The 14,016-nt window shown below is 58.9% G+C and overlaps 4 protein-coding genes across 4 annotated transcripts; 2 read left to right on the forward strand and 2 right to left on the reverse strand.

The window, feature by feature from the left end:
• Positions 1 to 1,874: 1,874 nt before the first annotated feature.
• Positions 1,875 to 4,203, reverse strand: EHS24_006220 (uncharacterized protein; the record flags this gene model as incomplete). Its single annotated transcript, XM_028621692.1, has 4 exons — positions 1,875 to 1,958; positions 2,018 to 2,893; positions 3,738 to 3,861; positions 3,932 to 4,203. The coding sequence occupies 4 exons, from the start codon at positions 4,201 to 4,203 to the stop codon at positions 1,875 to 1,877; spliced, it is 1,356 nt and encodes a 451-aa protein (XP_028478144.1).
• Positions 4,204 to 4,316: 113 nt separating this feature from the next.
• On the forward strand, positions 4,317 to 5,331 carry ANT2 (ADP,ATP carrier protein 2, mitochondrial; the record flags this gene model as incomplete). Its single annotated transcript, XM_028621693.1, has 2 exons — positions 4,317 to 4,409; positions 4,465 to 5,331. 2 exons carry the CDS (start codon positions 4,317 to 4,319, stop codon positions 5,329 to 5,331), a joined length of 960 nt encoding a protein of 319 aa, XP_028478145.1.
• A 430-nt stretch (positions 5,332 to 5,761) lies between these two features.
• On the reverse strand, positions 5,762 to 8,201 carry EHS24_006222 (uncharacterized protein; the record flags this gene model as incomplete). The annotated part of the gene is made up of 3 exons (XM_028621694.1): positions 5,762 to 5,870; positions 5,978 to 7,979; positions 8,057 to 8,201. The coding sequence occupies 3 exons, from the start codon at positions 8,199 to 8,201 to the stop codon at positions 5,762 to 5,764; spliced, it is 2,256 nt and encodes a 751-aa protein (XP_028478146.1).
• A 2,364-nt stretch (positions 8,202 to 10,565) lies between these two features.
• Positions 10,566 to 13,868, forward strand: EHS24_006223 (uncharacterized protein; the record flags this gene model as incomplete). Its single annotated transcript, XM_028621695.1, has 4 exons — positions 10,566 to 11,503; positions 11,558 to 12,143; positions 12,187 to 12,462; positions 12,504 to 13,868. The coding sequence occupies 4 exons, from the start codon at positions 10,566 to 10,568 to the stop codon at positions 13,866 to 13,868; spliced, it is 3,165 nt and encodes a 1,054-aa protein (XP_028478147.1).
• Between the last annotated feature and the right edge of the window lie 148 nt (positions 13,869 to 14,016).

A 14,016-nucleotide genomic window follows, 5' to 3' on the forward strand; every position in this document is an offset into this window, starting at 1 on the left:
TGGCTCACGCGGCTGACGGGACGTCGGTCGGGGGCCATTCACATCCACGCACGCACGTTTTAGCCCAGACGCTGCAGCTGCTCCACTCGGCCGATCCCCCACCCAAACCACCAGGCCACAAACTGGTGTAGCCGCCGCCGCCAAAGGCGAGGAGCACCCTCTCGCCTGTTTACACACGCGTGGCTTTGAAATGATCCACGTAAGTAACACCGTTTTCCTCTGGTCAACGAGGTCTCCATTGCCAGGCTATGCACCCGCAGTCACCCTGTTTGCCACTAATAGCACACAAATCCGTTATTAGAACCCCACATTCTGCATCGTAGACACGGAGTTCACACATTGGCACGTCGTCAGGCGATTCATGAACATGCGTAGTGCTATCGGGTGCTGACTACGCCGCCTGGACGTCTCCCATTTTTGAGTGGCTCTTGCTATCTCATGTGTGTTGCGTGCGATTGTTTAGCGCAGCATTCAAAGGTCTTGGCTGTTTGTCTTGACATACCGTGCCCCGCGCCCGCCAAGGCTCTTTGAACCTGCCAAGGCTCCAAAGGTCGTTCCTTGCCCTGCGGATGACGTGCGCAACTGCGGCCCGTCAACGACCGCCTCGGGTGTGCTGAGGAAAAACGCCAAGCTGGAGTTTTGCGCACTCCTATTTGACGTTCTAACGATTCCTTAGGCCCTGGGCAGCAGCCAATTGCTGTGCAACAGATCTTTGGTCCAAAGCCGAGAGCGGGCAGCCAGCCCACCCGCCAACGGAGTGTTGTGAATATAAAATGATCCCGTGTATTGTGACGACAACACCCGACGCACAAAGCTAATACTTATTACCAGAGTTTGTATTGCCAGATTCTGGGGTGCCGCGTGTGACTCAAGCTTGTCGTTTGCGGCAAAGGCCCCGCATTCCTGTCGATTGCGGGTGCTGTGTTCCCAACCCGTTTGCGTGGGTCGTTAGCTCTTTAGTTTTAGTTATTTTTGGGACGATTCGCCACACGATCGGCGTTTGCTCCCGTCGCCATATGCTTGTACAGCACAGTACAGTCAACCGTTCATGTGTCTGCAGACTTTACTGCGTGAGTTTTATGAATATGTATACCAACTGGTTGCGCAGTCATGAAGGTGGTATATTTAAGTGGTCCTTCCCTCCGGCAGCCGGCCCAGAACATATGCCGGTCGTCTGCACTCGGTCTCACTTTGTGACGATGGTGGGACCTGGATCACGTGACCAGCGACGGAGGGACACGCCCCACACCCACACCTTCCTCTGCCACTCACGTACACGATAAGCACTATGCACAGGAGACGGGCAGCGGACGTGCGCTGAATCAACTGACCGTCAACATGCACCGGACCTAAAAACAATGTCACTACGTAGTGGATCAATAATTTGTACACAACCAGCGACGAGCCACGTTCCAGACTGCGCAATAACCACGGATAGATCTCTTCACAACGGCGACCCCTGGGGGCAAATGCTAACAGTATAGTTTTACTGTCTTGTCGGGGAAACACCAATGAGGCCAACACACTATGATACGGCCTGGAGTCAAACGGGCAAGGTTGTCTGTATGGGGTTTTTTTTTTTTTTTTTTTTTTTTGCTTCTGTTTTTTTGCCTCTTTTTTGAAGCGAAACAAACGTATACACATATACATATATCTACATATCGTATTGACACAGTGGAGACTTGGAAGTGGCGACATGCAAGCTGCTCCACCGGCAAACGGAGGAAGACAGTGCGTGTGCCCTCCACTGTGACTGCAGTCTCAATACTGGTCATCTTCTTCTGCCTGCTTACTCGCTTACATACTCGTTACTCGCGTTCCCCCCAAGAAGCGGCATCCGAAGGGTAATTGTCGTCATGGCTATCCGAGCTGCCCTAGTCAACGTTGGCTGCGCGCTGGTACATGGCCAAGGTCTTGACCCTGTTTTTGAACTGTTTTGGCTTGGGGAAGTCGGCGAGCTGGAGCGAAATGGGACTATCCTCCAAGGAGGTCACTGTTGTTGAAACGAGTTGCATACAGAGAAGAAGAAACATGTTCGGGCAACGGGCAAAACGTGTTCGGAGTCTGACCCTGACTCCGAACACCCCGAGCACAGTGCCCTGCTAACAACTGTGGCGGTCAAAGTGACCGACTGAGGTGTCAGGTCGCCCTGGACAGTCCAGAGGACTTCGTGCGTAGCGCAGGAGGTGCGGTTGCGCCGGTAGAAAGCATCAAGACGCTCGTCGAGCTTGGCGACGAACGAGGTAGGGAGATCGAGGCGACCCGCGCCGCGCTTCGTGCCGCCGAAGAGGCAGACACGCGATCCCCGCACCCTCGCTGGCCGTCCCGGGCCGGTGAGCTGGGCGATCACACGCTTCGCAGTGATGAGCTGAGTTCCTTGAAGGCGTTTGGGGTTGGCGGTGGTGTTGGCGCCTGTGGCTGCCGAGGCAGGCGCGGCAACGACATCAGTCGAGCTCGACGCCGTCGCCGCCTTGATGTTGCTGTAGCGGCTGTCTATGTAGGTCTGGACTCGACCAAGAGCACCGGCCGCTGGGAACGGGCGCAGTGGCACCGGCCGCGAAGGGGCTGGGGATGGGGAAGGGGTGATGATGGCGGCTGGCCTCATGACGGCCACACCGCTCCTCAGGGGAGGACGAGTAGCGGGTTCGGCCACATGGGCGGTGCCAAATGGGGGGCTGACAATGGCATACGGCGCAGGATCGCGCCTGTACGGCCGGAGGGTGGGGACGGGTTGGGGTGGTGGAAGCGTACCCGGGGGCGGGGGTTGGGCCGCCGGCTCGCGCAAACGAGAGCGCGCGGCGAGGTACACACCGAACTCGCCGCGGTCGATCTGTGACTGCAGCGGACCCCTTCCAGCGTGCGAACCTTCCAGCACCGCGAGGTAGTGCGGGAACTGCAAAAGTCAGGATCGGTCCATAAAGCGAAAAAAAAAAAAAAAAAAAAAAAAAAAAAAAAACACCAACACTTACTTTGGAACAGACCGCCCTTTTGTCCGCGGCGGGTGCATGTGCTGGGGATTGTGTTGGATGATATTGCGTGGTGTCTGTCCCTCCACACCTACCCACTCATTCATTTCCTCTGTCGACACACTCATCCAACAACCTGGTAGATAGCCCATGTGTATACATGCATCCTACAAGGGAGAAGACCTTGTGCTTGCATTACTGTGATCTCCAATCGGTCATGCAGCGGCGTGGCTCAGATCCTATTGCCAACCGGAATGTAGATGTAACAGTCAGTGCACCAGAGTGAGTGATGGGGTTTGACAGCTACAACTGGGAGGCGACTCGTCTGGAGATCTGGAGAAATCACGTCTGGAGATGTACGAAAAAACGCGACTTACAGAAAGTTACAACAACAGCCGCGTTTGCGAGCCAACCGAGTCACTGGGGATTCAAGGACTTCTGCCAGGCCCGATCAAGACTCGCCGACCAAGTCAGGTGGAATCGGATCCCTGTTGTCGGTCGTGTTCCACCCAGGCGGTGCCTACCTACGCCTCCTCGTCGATGCAATGGCTTCCGTCCATGATGATAGTCACCTTTCTTGCGTCTTGGATGCGGAGCTGAGGGAAATGGAAGGTGACGAGAAAGAAGTGGCAGTGAAGGTGAGTAGGAGGGACGAACGCGGCCTTTCGGTGAGACACTCGGTAAAATCCAGAAATATGCAGCATCCCGTCTGCCACGCATGTCACGCAGCTGTCAAGAAGTGCTGGCACTCTCGCTAGCAACCAGACTGACAGGAATTTCCGCAAGCACACTCCACTTGACCGACATGTACACCCTCGGAATGAACCGCACGGCAAACGGAAGGACGGGACGGAAGGAGATAACAAAAATACCAAAAGCAACCGCCACTGATCCACTGGCCACGGAACCGCGTGCTCCATCCGCCTTGACGTCATGCGCTTGTGAAGCCCTCGCCACTCACTCACCATGACCTTGAAACCCCGGCCTCTGTATCACCAATACTACTATCCACATCACCAATCTCGGTCCCAGAGGTCGGTGCCTCTCGGAACATGGCCGGTGCAAGGCTCGCCTCGCTTGGGCCGGTGAAGACAGGCACATACCGTTGAGCAGCGCACACTGCTAACCCAACGACATATCCACCTCCGCACAGCTCTGGGCTGACATTGACACATGACCCACATCCACACGGATGAAGACAAGCACGGGGTGCCGCTCGGTACCGCTCGGAGACCATGTTATCTCTGTTGCATGTATGGAAAGCACATGAACCTATTTGAACGTGGTGGTGACTAGCGTCAGTCACCACCAACACTCACCACTCACCAGTTCAACCAGCCAAGCCATATCATGACTGCCACGCCAGCCAACACACCCAAGAAGGGTTTCCTCGTCGACTTTATGATGGGCGGTGTCGCCGCTGCCGTCTCCAAGACTGCCGCTGTAAGGCATATGAATTCCCTTTCCATTCCTTTGTGGCTAACCCACTTGTGAACAGGCGCCCATTGAGCGTGTCAAGCTCCTCCTCCAGAACCAGGACGAAATGGTCAAGTCTGGCCGTCTCTCCACCCCTTACAAGGGCATTGGGGATTGTTTCCGCCGTGTCGTCCACGACGAAGGTGTCCGCTCGCTGTGGCGCAGCAACGGCACCAACGTCCTTCGCTACTTCCCTACCCAAGCTCTCAACTTTGCGTTCAAAGACTACTTTAAGCGCGCCTTCAAGTTCAACCGCGAACAGGGCGGCTACGCCAAAGTGTTTGCAGGCAACATTGCTTCGGGCGGTATGGCCGGTGTCGCCTCGTCTCTGTTCACCTACTCGCTCGACTATGCGCGTACGCGTCTTGCCAACGATGCCCGCGGCACCGTCACCAAGGGCTCCAACGCTGCTGCAGCTCCTCGTCGACAGTTTACCGGCATGGTGGACGTGTACCGCCAGACACTCGCCACGGACGGCATTCAAGGCCTGTACCGTGGCTTTGGCATTTCGTCAGTCGGCATCTTCATCTACCGCGGCTTCTACTTTGGTCTCTACGATACGCTCAAGCTTGCCCTCCCGGCCTCTTCCCGTGACAACTTTCTAGCCCAACTCGCCCTCGGCTGGGGTGTGACCAACGTCGCCTCGTTCCTCTCGTACCCGATCGACACGGTCCGCCGCCGGATGATGATGACGTCGGGCGAAGCGGTAAAGTACACTTCGTCGATGGAATGTATGCGCCAGATTGTCGCTGCCGAGGGCGCCAAGAGCCTGTTCAAGGGTGCTGGTGCGAACATCCTGCGCGCCATCGCCAGCGCTGGCGTCCTTGCTGGATATGACCAGCTTCAGCTCTTCTTCTTTGGAAAAGCTTACAAGGGCGGCTCTGGGTAGGAGGAGGCTGCCTTTGTGCTCTTGTTAAATGCAGTCCAGTTCAAATATGCCACTTGATGCCTTGTTCATGTCCGTCCCGTTTACATTGTACAAGACGGCAACGGGGATGTACCAGGTCCCATCTATTCGGCCAGAAGCAATCAGCATCAGCAGTTAGGTGTTCCATCAGCAAGTCTCATTGCCCAACTCGCCGCGTCGTGCGCTGCACACATGGCAAAGGTGGCAGGCAACCTCTCCGTTACCCTTCCCTCCCTCTGTACCTCTCCTGTACCTCACTCGCAGCAACCTTGTCTGCAAGAAGGTTCCACTCTTTTAACCACAATGCGTGTGCGTGCTTTTATCGGTCTATCTATGACAGTACATGCAAGATACGAAAAGGCCCCAGCGAAAAAAAAAGGTTGGTCAAGTTTGTCTGATGTTCGTACATGTGCTACAACTCTGCCTTGCGGAGAATCTTCTTTTTCGCGCGGAACATGCCAAAGCGCGCGTTGGTGCTAAGGTCTTTAATGTTGCGCTTGAGGGCGTCCTTTGTGTCGGGCCTGGAAGAGAAATGGTCAGCACCAAAGCCAAAGGGGGGTTCGTTAGGTTAAACTGGGGCTGCTCGCCGTCCTGCGGGCGGCTCCTAACCTCGACCAGCTTTACTCACCTCCACTCCTCTGCTCGTCCTCCTAAATCTCCATGCTTGCCGCCCCACTCCTTTGGCCTGTACATCTCCTTTTGCTCTCCTGTGACACGAAGGTTGCGGTCGCCTTGCGCCCAGCGTGAGGGCACATAGCCACCGCCCGTCTCCTCGATGATGGCAGACGTCGCCTTGTTGCTGTCGTTGTACTTGATGCTCTTGGAGCTGTTGTCGCGTCCAATGCTCGACGACGAACGGATGATGTGATCGTGACTCTGGATGCGCGTCCTAGGTCCCGCAGATGGGAAGACGATACGTGGGTCATCGTCATCCACAATCTCAATCTCGGGCAGAATACGCGACCGTGACGACGCCGCAACACTGTCCGCGGCCAAGGCACCTGCGGGTGTCCTCCCGGCACGCAAGTGCCGACGTTCTTGCTCCTCGCGCCGCTTGGCTTGCGCTGGCGTCTCGGGGAAGATTTGCTCGCGTGGACGCTCGGCGGGCTTGCGGTGCTCGCGCTCAGACGAACGCGACGAGTTGTGGCTCATGACTGATTCGGGAACCTTGATGGTGCGGCTCGCGACTGTCTGTGGCTTGACAGCCGCACGAGGAGGCCCAGCGGCAAAGCCAGTAACACGAGTTGCGCCGTCGGGAGCCGTCTCCACTTTTTGCTTGGGTACACTGAGCTTTGGCTTGGGTGGTGGCTTGGGCAACGTCTTGGAGGGCACGCGGGCGCTGCGAATGGTGGTGACGACAGTGTCGTTGTCGTGCTGCTCGTGGTATGGAGGTGGAGGCTTGTCCTTCTCCGGTGGCTCGGGTGTGAGCACGAGGGGGATGACAGGAACGGCAGCGGCAGGGTGTGCGGAGGGGATGGATGGGATTTTCACAGCAGACATGACAGGGGAGAGTGGAGCGGTGGTGACAGGCGTTTCCGTGTCTGTATCCTGTGTTGTCTCTTCGTAGACTTCTTCGTCGTCGTCGTCCTCTTCATAGTCTTGCTGTAGTGGGGTTGGTGGTGGCTCCTCGCGTTTCGACTTGATATTTGGCAGCTCCCGCTTGGCAAGCTCTGGCGGGGTAGTCTCCGTGTGTTTGCGAGGTGATTCCTCACCGCCACCGTTACTGCTCGCGGGGCGCGCAGACTGCCTAGTCGTGGCATACGACGAGCCTGATAATGTGCTAATCCCGCCGTCGAACGTGGGTGAGCGCGGGGAAGGCAGGGTGGCGTGTTGGCTCAGGCGGCTGGGCACACGACCGTTGGGGGCAAGCGAAATTCCGTCCTCGTGACCGGAACGGATGCTCGGTGTTGCCCTGCCGTTGATGGTGTGGTATCCACTTGCCCGGTCGCTCACCATGCTGCGACGCCGAGCAGCAGCGTAGCCCGACACCTCGTCCAGCCGCCGACGGTCCACTTCTAGTCTGCGTCGGATCTCGTCCCTCTCCTTGTCCTTTTCTTCTTCGGATACACGTCGACCGTCATAGGATGTACGTGGGGCTGCTAGCCGCCCCGAGTCTGAGCTGACGTCGGAGCCATCAGAGGCTGACAGGGACCCTCGACGCTGCTGCCCTCCAAAGGCCGACCGTCGTCGGGATTTGCGCCTCGACATCTCGGACACGCCAGCAAACGGGTCGTACTCGGTATCGTGTAAGCGGCCCGACGAGTCAATGTATACGCCGCCGAGACCACGCCGTGAGACGGCGCTGTCGCGGTTGGGGTGGAAGCTGGTGATGGACCCGCTCGGTCGCAAACCCTCGTCCTTGCTCTTCCTCGACAATGCACTCAGCCCGCCGGCGGTGCGCGCAGACGACAGACGCGATGGGCCTGCAATGCTGGTGTTGTCGTCGCCGTCGTAGATGGACGCTGCCTTGAATCCAGGCTCGAGAATATGGTCCAACTCTGCTCGTTGTCCGACGAGGGCCTGCTCCTTGTTCTTCCTGCCAAACTGAAAGGCGGGGGGTAGTGGGGAGAATGAGCTTTGTGGGTGTGGGTCGTGCATGGCGGAGCGCTTGAAGTGGAGCTCGGCATATGCTGTCGAGAGATGTAGTGCGTCAGTTTATAGAAACGATGGAGAGGTGTTTTCCTGCGCCCCAACCCGCCCCACTCACATGGCCTGTAGTCCTTTGCCCGCTCGTTCCTACTGCTGCTGCTGCTGTGGTTTGCATAGGGCGCTGAGCCGACGGCCGAGAGGCCCTCGGTGTCATGATCTACGTCCTTGTACGACCGCGATGGCCGGCCAAGGAGACTCCTCATGGTTTTCCTCGGCGCCGACGAGTGCGGTGCAAAGACGTTATCGGGCCGGCGCCCGAGCGGTGCAAGGCTGGGACGTCGTGTTGGGCGGCGATTGCGAGGAGGGTGGTGGTGGTGGTGGAGCGGTCAAGGATGTGGGGGGAGGGGTGCACAGGGAGACGGGGGGGGATGAGGGTGGGCCACGACACTGGGGGAGTGAATGCGAAGGGGGTGGAGAGGAGGAGTGTGTTGTGGATTGGGCGGTTGGGCGAGATGCGGCGGTGTGGTGCGGGCCCAGCGGGCAGCGGTGAGTGGGTGGGTGTGCGGTTCAATGACGTATGTCGTTGGTTGAAGGGGGCCGGAAGGAAGAAAGTGCCAGGCTGTCGGGGGGAGATGGGGTTTTGGATGGAGCAGTAGTGACGCGGGATGTGATGTGTACGAGTGTGCGTGTGTGTGTGTGTGTGTGTGATGAGGGGAGGATGTATGCCGAGGTGTGTGTGTTGTCTAATGTGTATACAGGGTGTGGTGTAAACGATGATGGACTGCAGGGAGAGACGGGGGAGCCGTGGGGGTGAGCGAGAGAGAGAGAGAGAGAAGAAAGAATGGACGGGGACGGTGCGTGTGGTGTGTGTGGGTGATGGGTGACGCAAATACCAGAGACGGACGGATGCAAGGAAGAGGAGAACCGAACGGAGAGGGAGAGCGAGAGGGCCCAACGGCCAAAGGGTTCATGTGTGCACCAGGGATCACCCAACCCACCCAGCGCACACCCAGCAGCGCCATCCACACCCCACACACCGCCATACAACGCACCCATCCCATCGCATCTGTTCGGGCGGCGGCGGAGGCGGCGGCGGCGGCGGCCATGACAATATACCCTTACAGGCCTGAAAGGCAGAGGTGTGGCGCCCGTGAACATAGCGCTCTGGCTCGTTCCGTGTTTACGTAAAAGGGTCCTCACCATAGAAAAAGGAAAATGCCCCCGTCCCCCCCCCTCGGGAACGCGCTGACGTCAGGTGGCAGGTGGAGCGTTTGGGTGACACAGAGTACAGAACATCCACAGGCCACACTAGCTACACTCCTTCCCGGGGGATCCGGGGGCCGGGGGGCCTTCGTCGTCCAAAGATCCAAAGATCCAGTATGATCGTATGAACATTCATTCACACGACATCTCTCCACCGGGGCCGGTTTAACAGTTTCCTGCTTGTTCTAGCAAAGGTGCTGCAGGCACGCATAAAAAAAAAAAAAAGAGTTCATGTACCAGTGAAGTGTAACCCGTACCATTTGTGCCAGGGTGCCGTCTGTATGCAGCAAGAGCGAGAGAGAGAGAGAGAGCGGTGTCCCACCCCGTGTCTCCTTCCCCCTTCTGTCGTCTACGCTGTCCATGCATTGGCCCAGTAGCTAGTAGGCCAGTGATCCGGATCCCTCTGACACTCACGCCTCTGAACCCTACACTGGCAATGAACCTGGGCGCCATGGCGGTGTAGTGCACGTAGTGTGGTACGTGTGGTGGTGGTTGGGTGCCGGTGGTGGACGGGCCACTTCACGGACCTCCTCTCCTCTCCACCGCCTCTTCCCCCCATCTCTGTACATGGGGAGACATGCGCGCGGCTCTGGCCTACATTAGATATTCATTGTGCAGACGAAGCAATTGAACAAACGGGCGGCATACCAAAAAAGGCACCGTTTCTCCGACGACGACGACGACTGCTGACGATCCGACGACGCGCCGGCCTCGCGTGTGGGCGCGCGTTGAGGGCCGTTTTGGATCTTTGAACCGAGAAACCGCGCGACGGCCCCTGTGCGCTGTGCCGCCCCCGGGGGTGGGTGGATGGGTTCTATACAAACACTGGCGGCCAAAACACACGCGCAAACGGTTGGTTGCAGGTTGGTGTACGGTGTCTCGTTGCTCGCGCCGGTTTCTACAGGCTATACACCCTTCGCGACATGTCCGTTACAGGCTGAACCCCCGTCTCCCTCTTTCTCTCTGATACACACACACCCACCCTCATCACGCACCACCCTTCCATCACCATCCATCACCTCCCTCGTGTCATCCCTATACTCTCACTCGGCACATACCCTCGCGTGTCCTCTCGCCAGCCTGCACGCACAGACCCCGCCCCGGTTCCCCAGTCATCGCCGCCGACGCCGCCGCCGCCGCCGCGCATTCGCGTCTTCCCTGCGTCCGTCTGTCACGCTCTACCCACCAAACACACACTTGCTTGCAGCTATACCCCCCACCCACCCGCCCTCGCCTGCACGCACGCACAAACCACGACCTTCTCTCTCCCTTGACCTTTAGAACAGCCTCTCCTCCTCGTCCTCCCCCAGCCGCCTTCCTCCACTCATCCCACCCTCCTTACACCGGGGCACCTGCCCGCCGACATGAAGTCGCTGTTCACGCGCTTCAAGCAACCGGCCGGCACCGGTGGAACCAGCACACCAAACTCGCATCTCGTCGACGAAAAGGATAGGCCAGAGTCGCGTCGAGGAGCGTCCACTTTAGCAGCAACACCTGCTGTGTCAGACGACACCGTTCGGGTCTCTCGCACCCGCGCGCAGGCTCCTGCCCGCACAGCACTCCCAACAAACAACAACCCCGAGTCACGTCACAGCTTGACACCGACCAGCACCAGCACCACTCCTTCCACGGTCAGCGACAAGCCCCTCCCTACTCGCCCAACCACTCCCGGTCATGGCCGTGCGTTCACCGACTCGGCATCCGACCACCACCGCGATGCTCGCAACGGCGGCTCAGTGGCACTGCGCAACTCTGTGCTCGGTCGCAAACCCTCGAGCCTCGCAGCGTCTTCCTCGTCTGTCGCGGGAGATGTGGACCCGACTCTTGAGTGGGCCCTCCGTCCCCAGCACCGCATGAGCATGGACAATGTCAAAAAGGTCATGTTCCAGAGCCCGAGCCGCAACGTCCATGCGAGCGAGACCGACCTCCGCGCCGTGGTCGCCGGTCCGTCGCGACACCAGCGGCGTACGTCAAGTCCCCATCGCCCCGTTTCACCCAGCAGCACACCCACACAAAACAATGTGTATGCCTCCCACCCGCGCGTCGTGTCACGCTCGTCCTCGCGCCAGAGCTCACACGTCCGCAAGCCCAGTGGATCTGGCTCGCACATCTCATATTCCCCCACCAAATCGACCATGTCAACCTTGGCACCCTCAGACTGTTCAACAATGTCGGCCGCCAGCTACCTCCCAATCCCGGAAAGCTGGAGTGCAGCAATGGACGAGGAGCTCATTGCCAACCTCGGCCCCCGCGAGCGTACACGACAGGAGGTGCTCTGGGAGATTGTTAACTCTGAGGAAAAGTAAGTCCCCTATCTGGCTAGACTTGTGCCCACCCGGCTGACACAGCACACAAGATACGTCCAGGACCTGGTCAACCTCAACGAAACGTTCTGCAAGGCCCTACTTCCAGCCCCCGAACTGTCCCCTTCCCTCTCCCTTCCGGACCCTCTCGCCTTGACCCGCACAATCTCGACGGCGACAACAGATAACGGCGACCCCCGCCTGCCCATTGCCGCGCAGTTTGCGAGCTCGCGTTTCTCGTCCGACTCGTTCCGCGACCACCACCTGTCGTCGGCCCAGTCGTCAGAACCGCAACAGTACGATGGCGATGCCGCCAGGCAGAACGCGTACGACACGTTAACACGTCCAAAAACAAAGGAGACCCGGCCTGCTCCTCCCTCCCGCTCCGGCAGTGGTACGCGAAGTCGCCTGAGCTTTAACAGTGGTGGCAAGCGCGAGAGCGGGCACGTACGCAAGTCTAGCATTGGAAGCATCAACGCCAACGGACCGGTGACCCTCCCCGACGACCTGGAACAGGTGCTCACCGTCATCTCGTCTGGCATTCTTGAGGGACACATCAAGCAGGTCACCGCTCTGCGCAAGCGATACGACGAGCAGTTTCCGCTCGTTCGTAGTTTGGCGGATGTCTTCACCTCTCACGTGAGCTGTCAGACACCATCTGTATATAGCTAACCGGGCTCAGTCTGACATCCTTCGCGAGTATGCGACCTACATCATGCACCTGGAGCGTGCTCTTGCGCAGGTGGACGAAGCGATGGCCATGGCCGACCAGATCGCGACGGGTGGCCGGCGCTCGTCCAGGCGGCTGGAAGAGACCCAGCTGGGTCGACTGAGCAAGCTGCTCGTTGGCCTCGAGGACCTTGCGGCTGAGCGTGGCGAGGCGTGCTTGAGCATCTCGCTGAGTAAACCGTTCCAGCGTTTGCTCAAGTACCCTCTGCTGTTTCAGAACCTCCTCTACGTGAGTGGTCTGCTTTTACGATGCCAAGCTAACTCTCTCAGAACACGTCACCTTCCACTCGCGAATACGAGGCAACAGTCGCCATGGTTGAGGAGGTGCAGCGGATTGTGCGCAGCATCGAGGACGAGAAATCTTCGTTTGAAGAGCGTGAAAAGACGCGCGACGTGTGGGCGCGGATCGAAGGCATTGAAAAGAACAAGCAGCTCATGGCGCCTCGTCCGAACCGCCTGGTCGTGTCCGAGATCAACCTCACCGAGAAGCGCGAGGGAGTCCCGTCTGCGGCTTCCAAGGAACGCAAGAGCCAGCACCGCCTGAGTGACATGCTCAAAAAGGGCAGGAAACCCGACCAGTGGGTCGTCAGGTTTACAGATGTCAGCCTCCTTTGCGAGCTGGCGGGTACGACCACGCTCCCGATGTCCACCACGTCCAAGTCTGGCAACACTGGCGCCAAGTCTGAAAGCGTCACGGACCTGAATAACAAGCGTCTCAGCAAGCGTCACCAGTCCTTGAAGCCAAGAAACCTGTATCGCTTCATCAAGGTCTACGAGTGGTACGAGCTTCCTGCAAGGGCCCAAGCACCGCGTGTACCTGTGGTGGACAAGTTTCCGCGCCGCCCTCCGCTTAGTGACCTTCAAGAGGGCAAAGCAGTGTCTCCCAACCGCACGCCGGACCGAACCGTCCCGCTCAAGACTGGCGACGAGTCGCCATCCAAGGTCACGTCCCTTCGGGCCGGAAGCACGTTTGACGACGCCATGTCGGACCGCATGTCCGTCATGTCCTTTGCCTTCCGCGGCGAAGCGCGGCCCAACCCCGCCGTCCGCGTCCGCGCGACCAACACGACCAACACGACCAACACGACCATCTCGCCCAAGCTGCGCAGCAGCGTGACTGGCAGGACGACAGCCGCGTCCCTCGACCGCGACCGCCGCGCCTCGTCGGGCATGGGCAGTGCCGCCGCCGCGGCAAAGTTTGCCCACCGCCTTCGATCTGCCGAAGAAGACCTGGCCACCACCACCGTGCGCCCTGCCAGCCGCGTCCGCCGCTCCTTACCGCCGGCAATGGCGCTGGGGCCCTCAGAGCGGAGCAGCTCGCGCATGGAGTCGCCCACCCGCCCACCGTGGAACAGCGGGTCGGGCGGGGGCGGGCTCTCGCGCCCGGCCTCTGTCGCCGCAACACACCCGCTCCGCCCGCGCACCTCCGCCTCGGGCGTGGCTGGCGCGACCATCTCGTCGATGGCCAAGGCCGTCCCCGACGACCCCGTCGGTCTAGGCATCTACGACACGGACAAGAGTGCGACAAGTGCCAGTGCAAGTGTCAGTGCTACCGGCGACGCAAAAGTGCCCGCGGGCGTCAGCGCAGCCACGGCAGCGAGGATCGCGCGGCGCAACCTCGGCGGCCACATCTAAACGACCTCTTTTACGATGATGGTGATGATGATGATCGATGACGATGACGACGACGATGACAATGTTCTTCCTCTTCTTCTTTTTTAAAAAACCCTGCCCTTTTCCTTTTCATTCATGTAGAATAAACATAATATTCAACGACGTGTTG

This window comes from Apiotrichum porosum (assembly GCF_003942205.1).
Source record: "Apiotrichum porosum strain DSM 27194 chromosome Unknown scaffold_3, whole genome shotgun sequence".
Classification (NCBI taxonomy): Eukaryota; Fungi; Basidiomycota; class Tremellomycetes; order Trichosporonales; family Trichosporonaceae; genus Apiotrichum; species Apiotrichum porosum.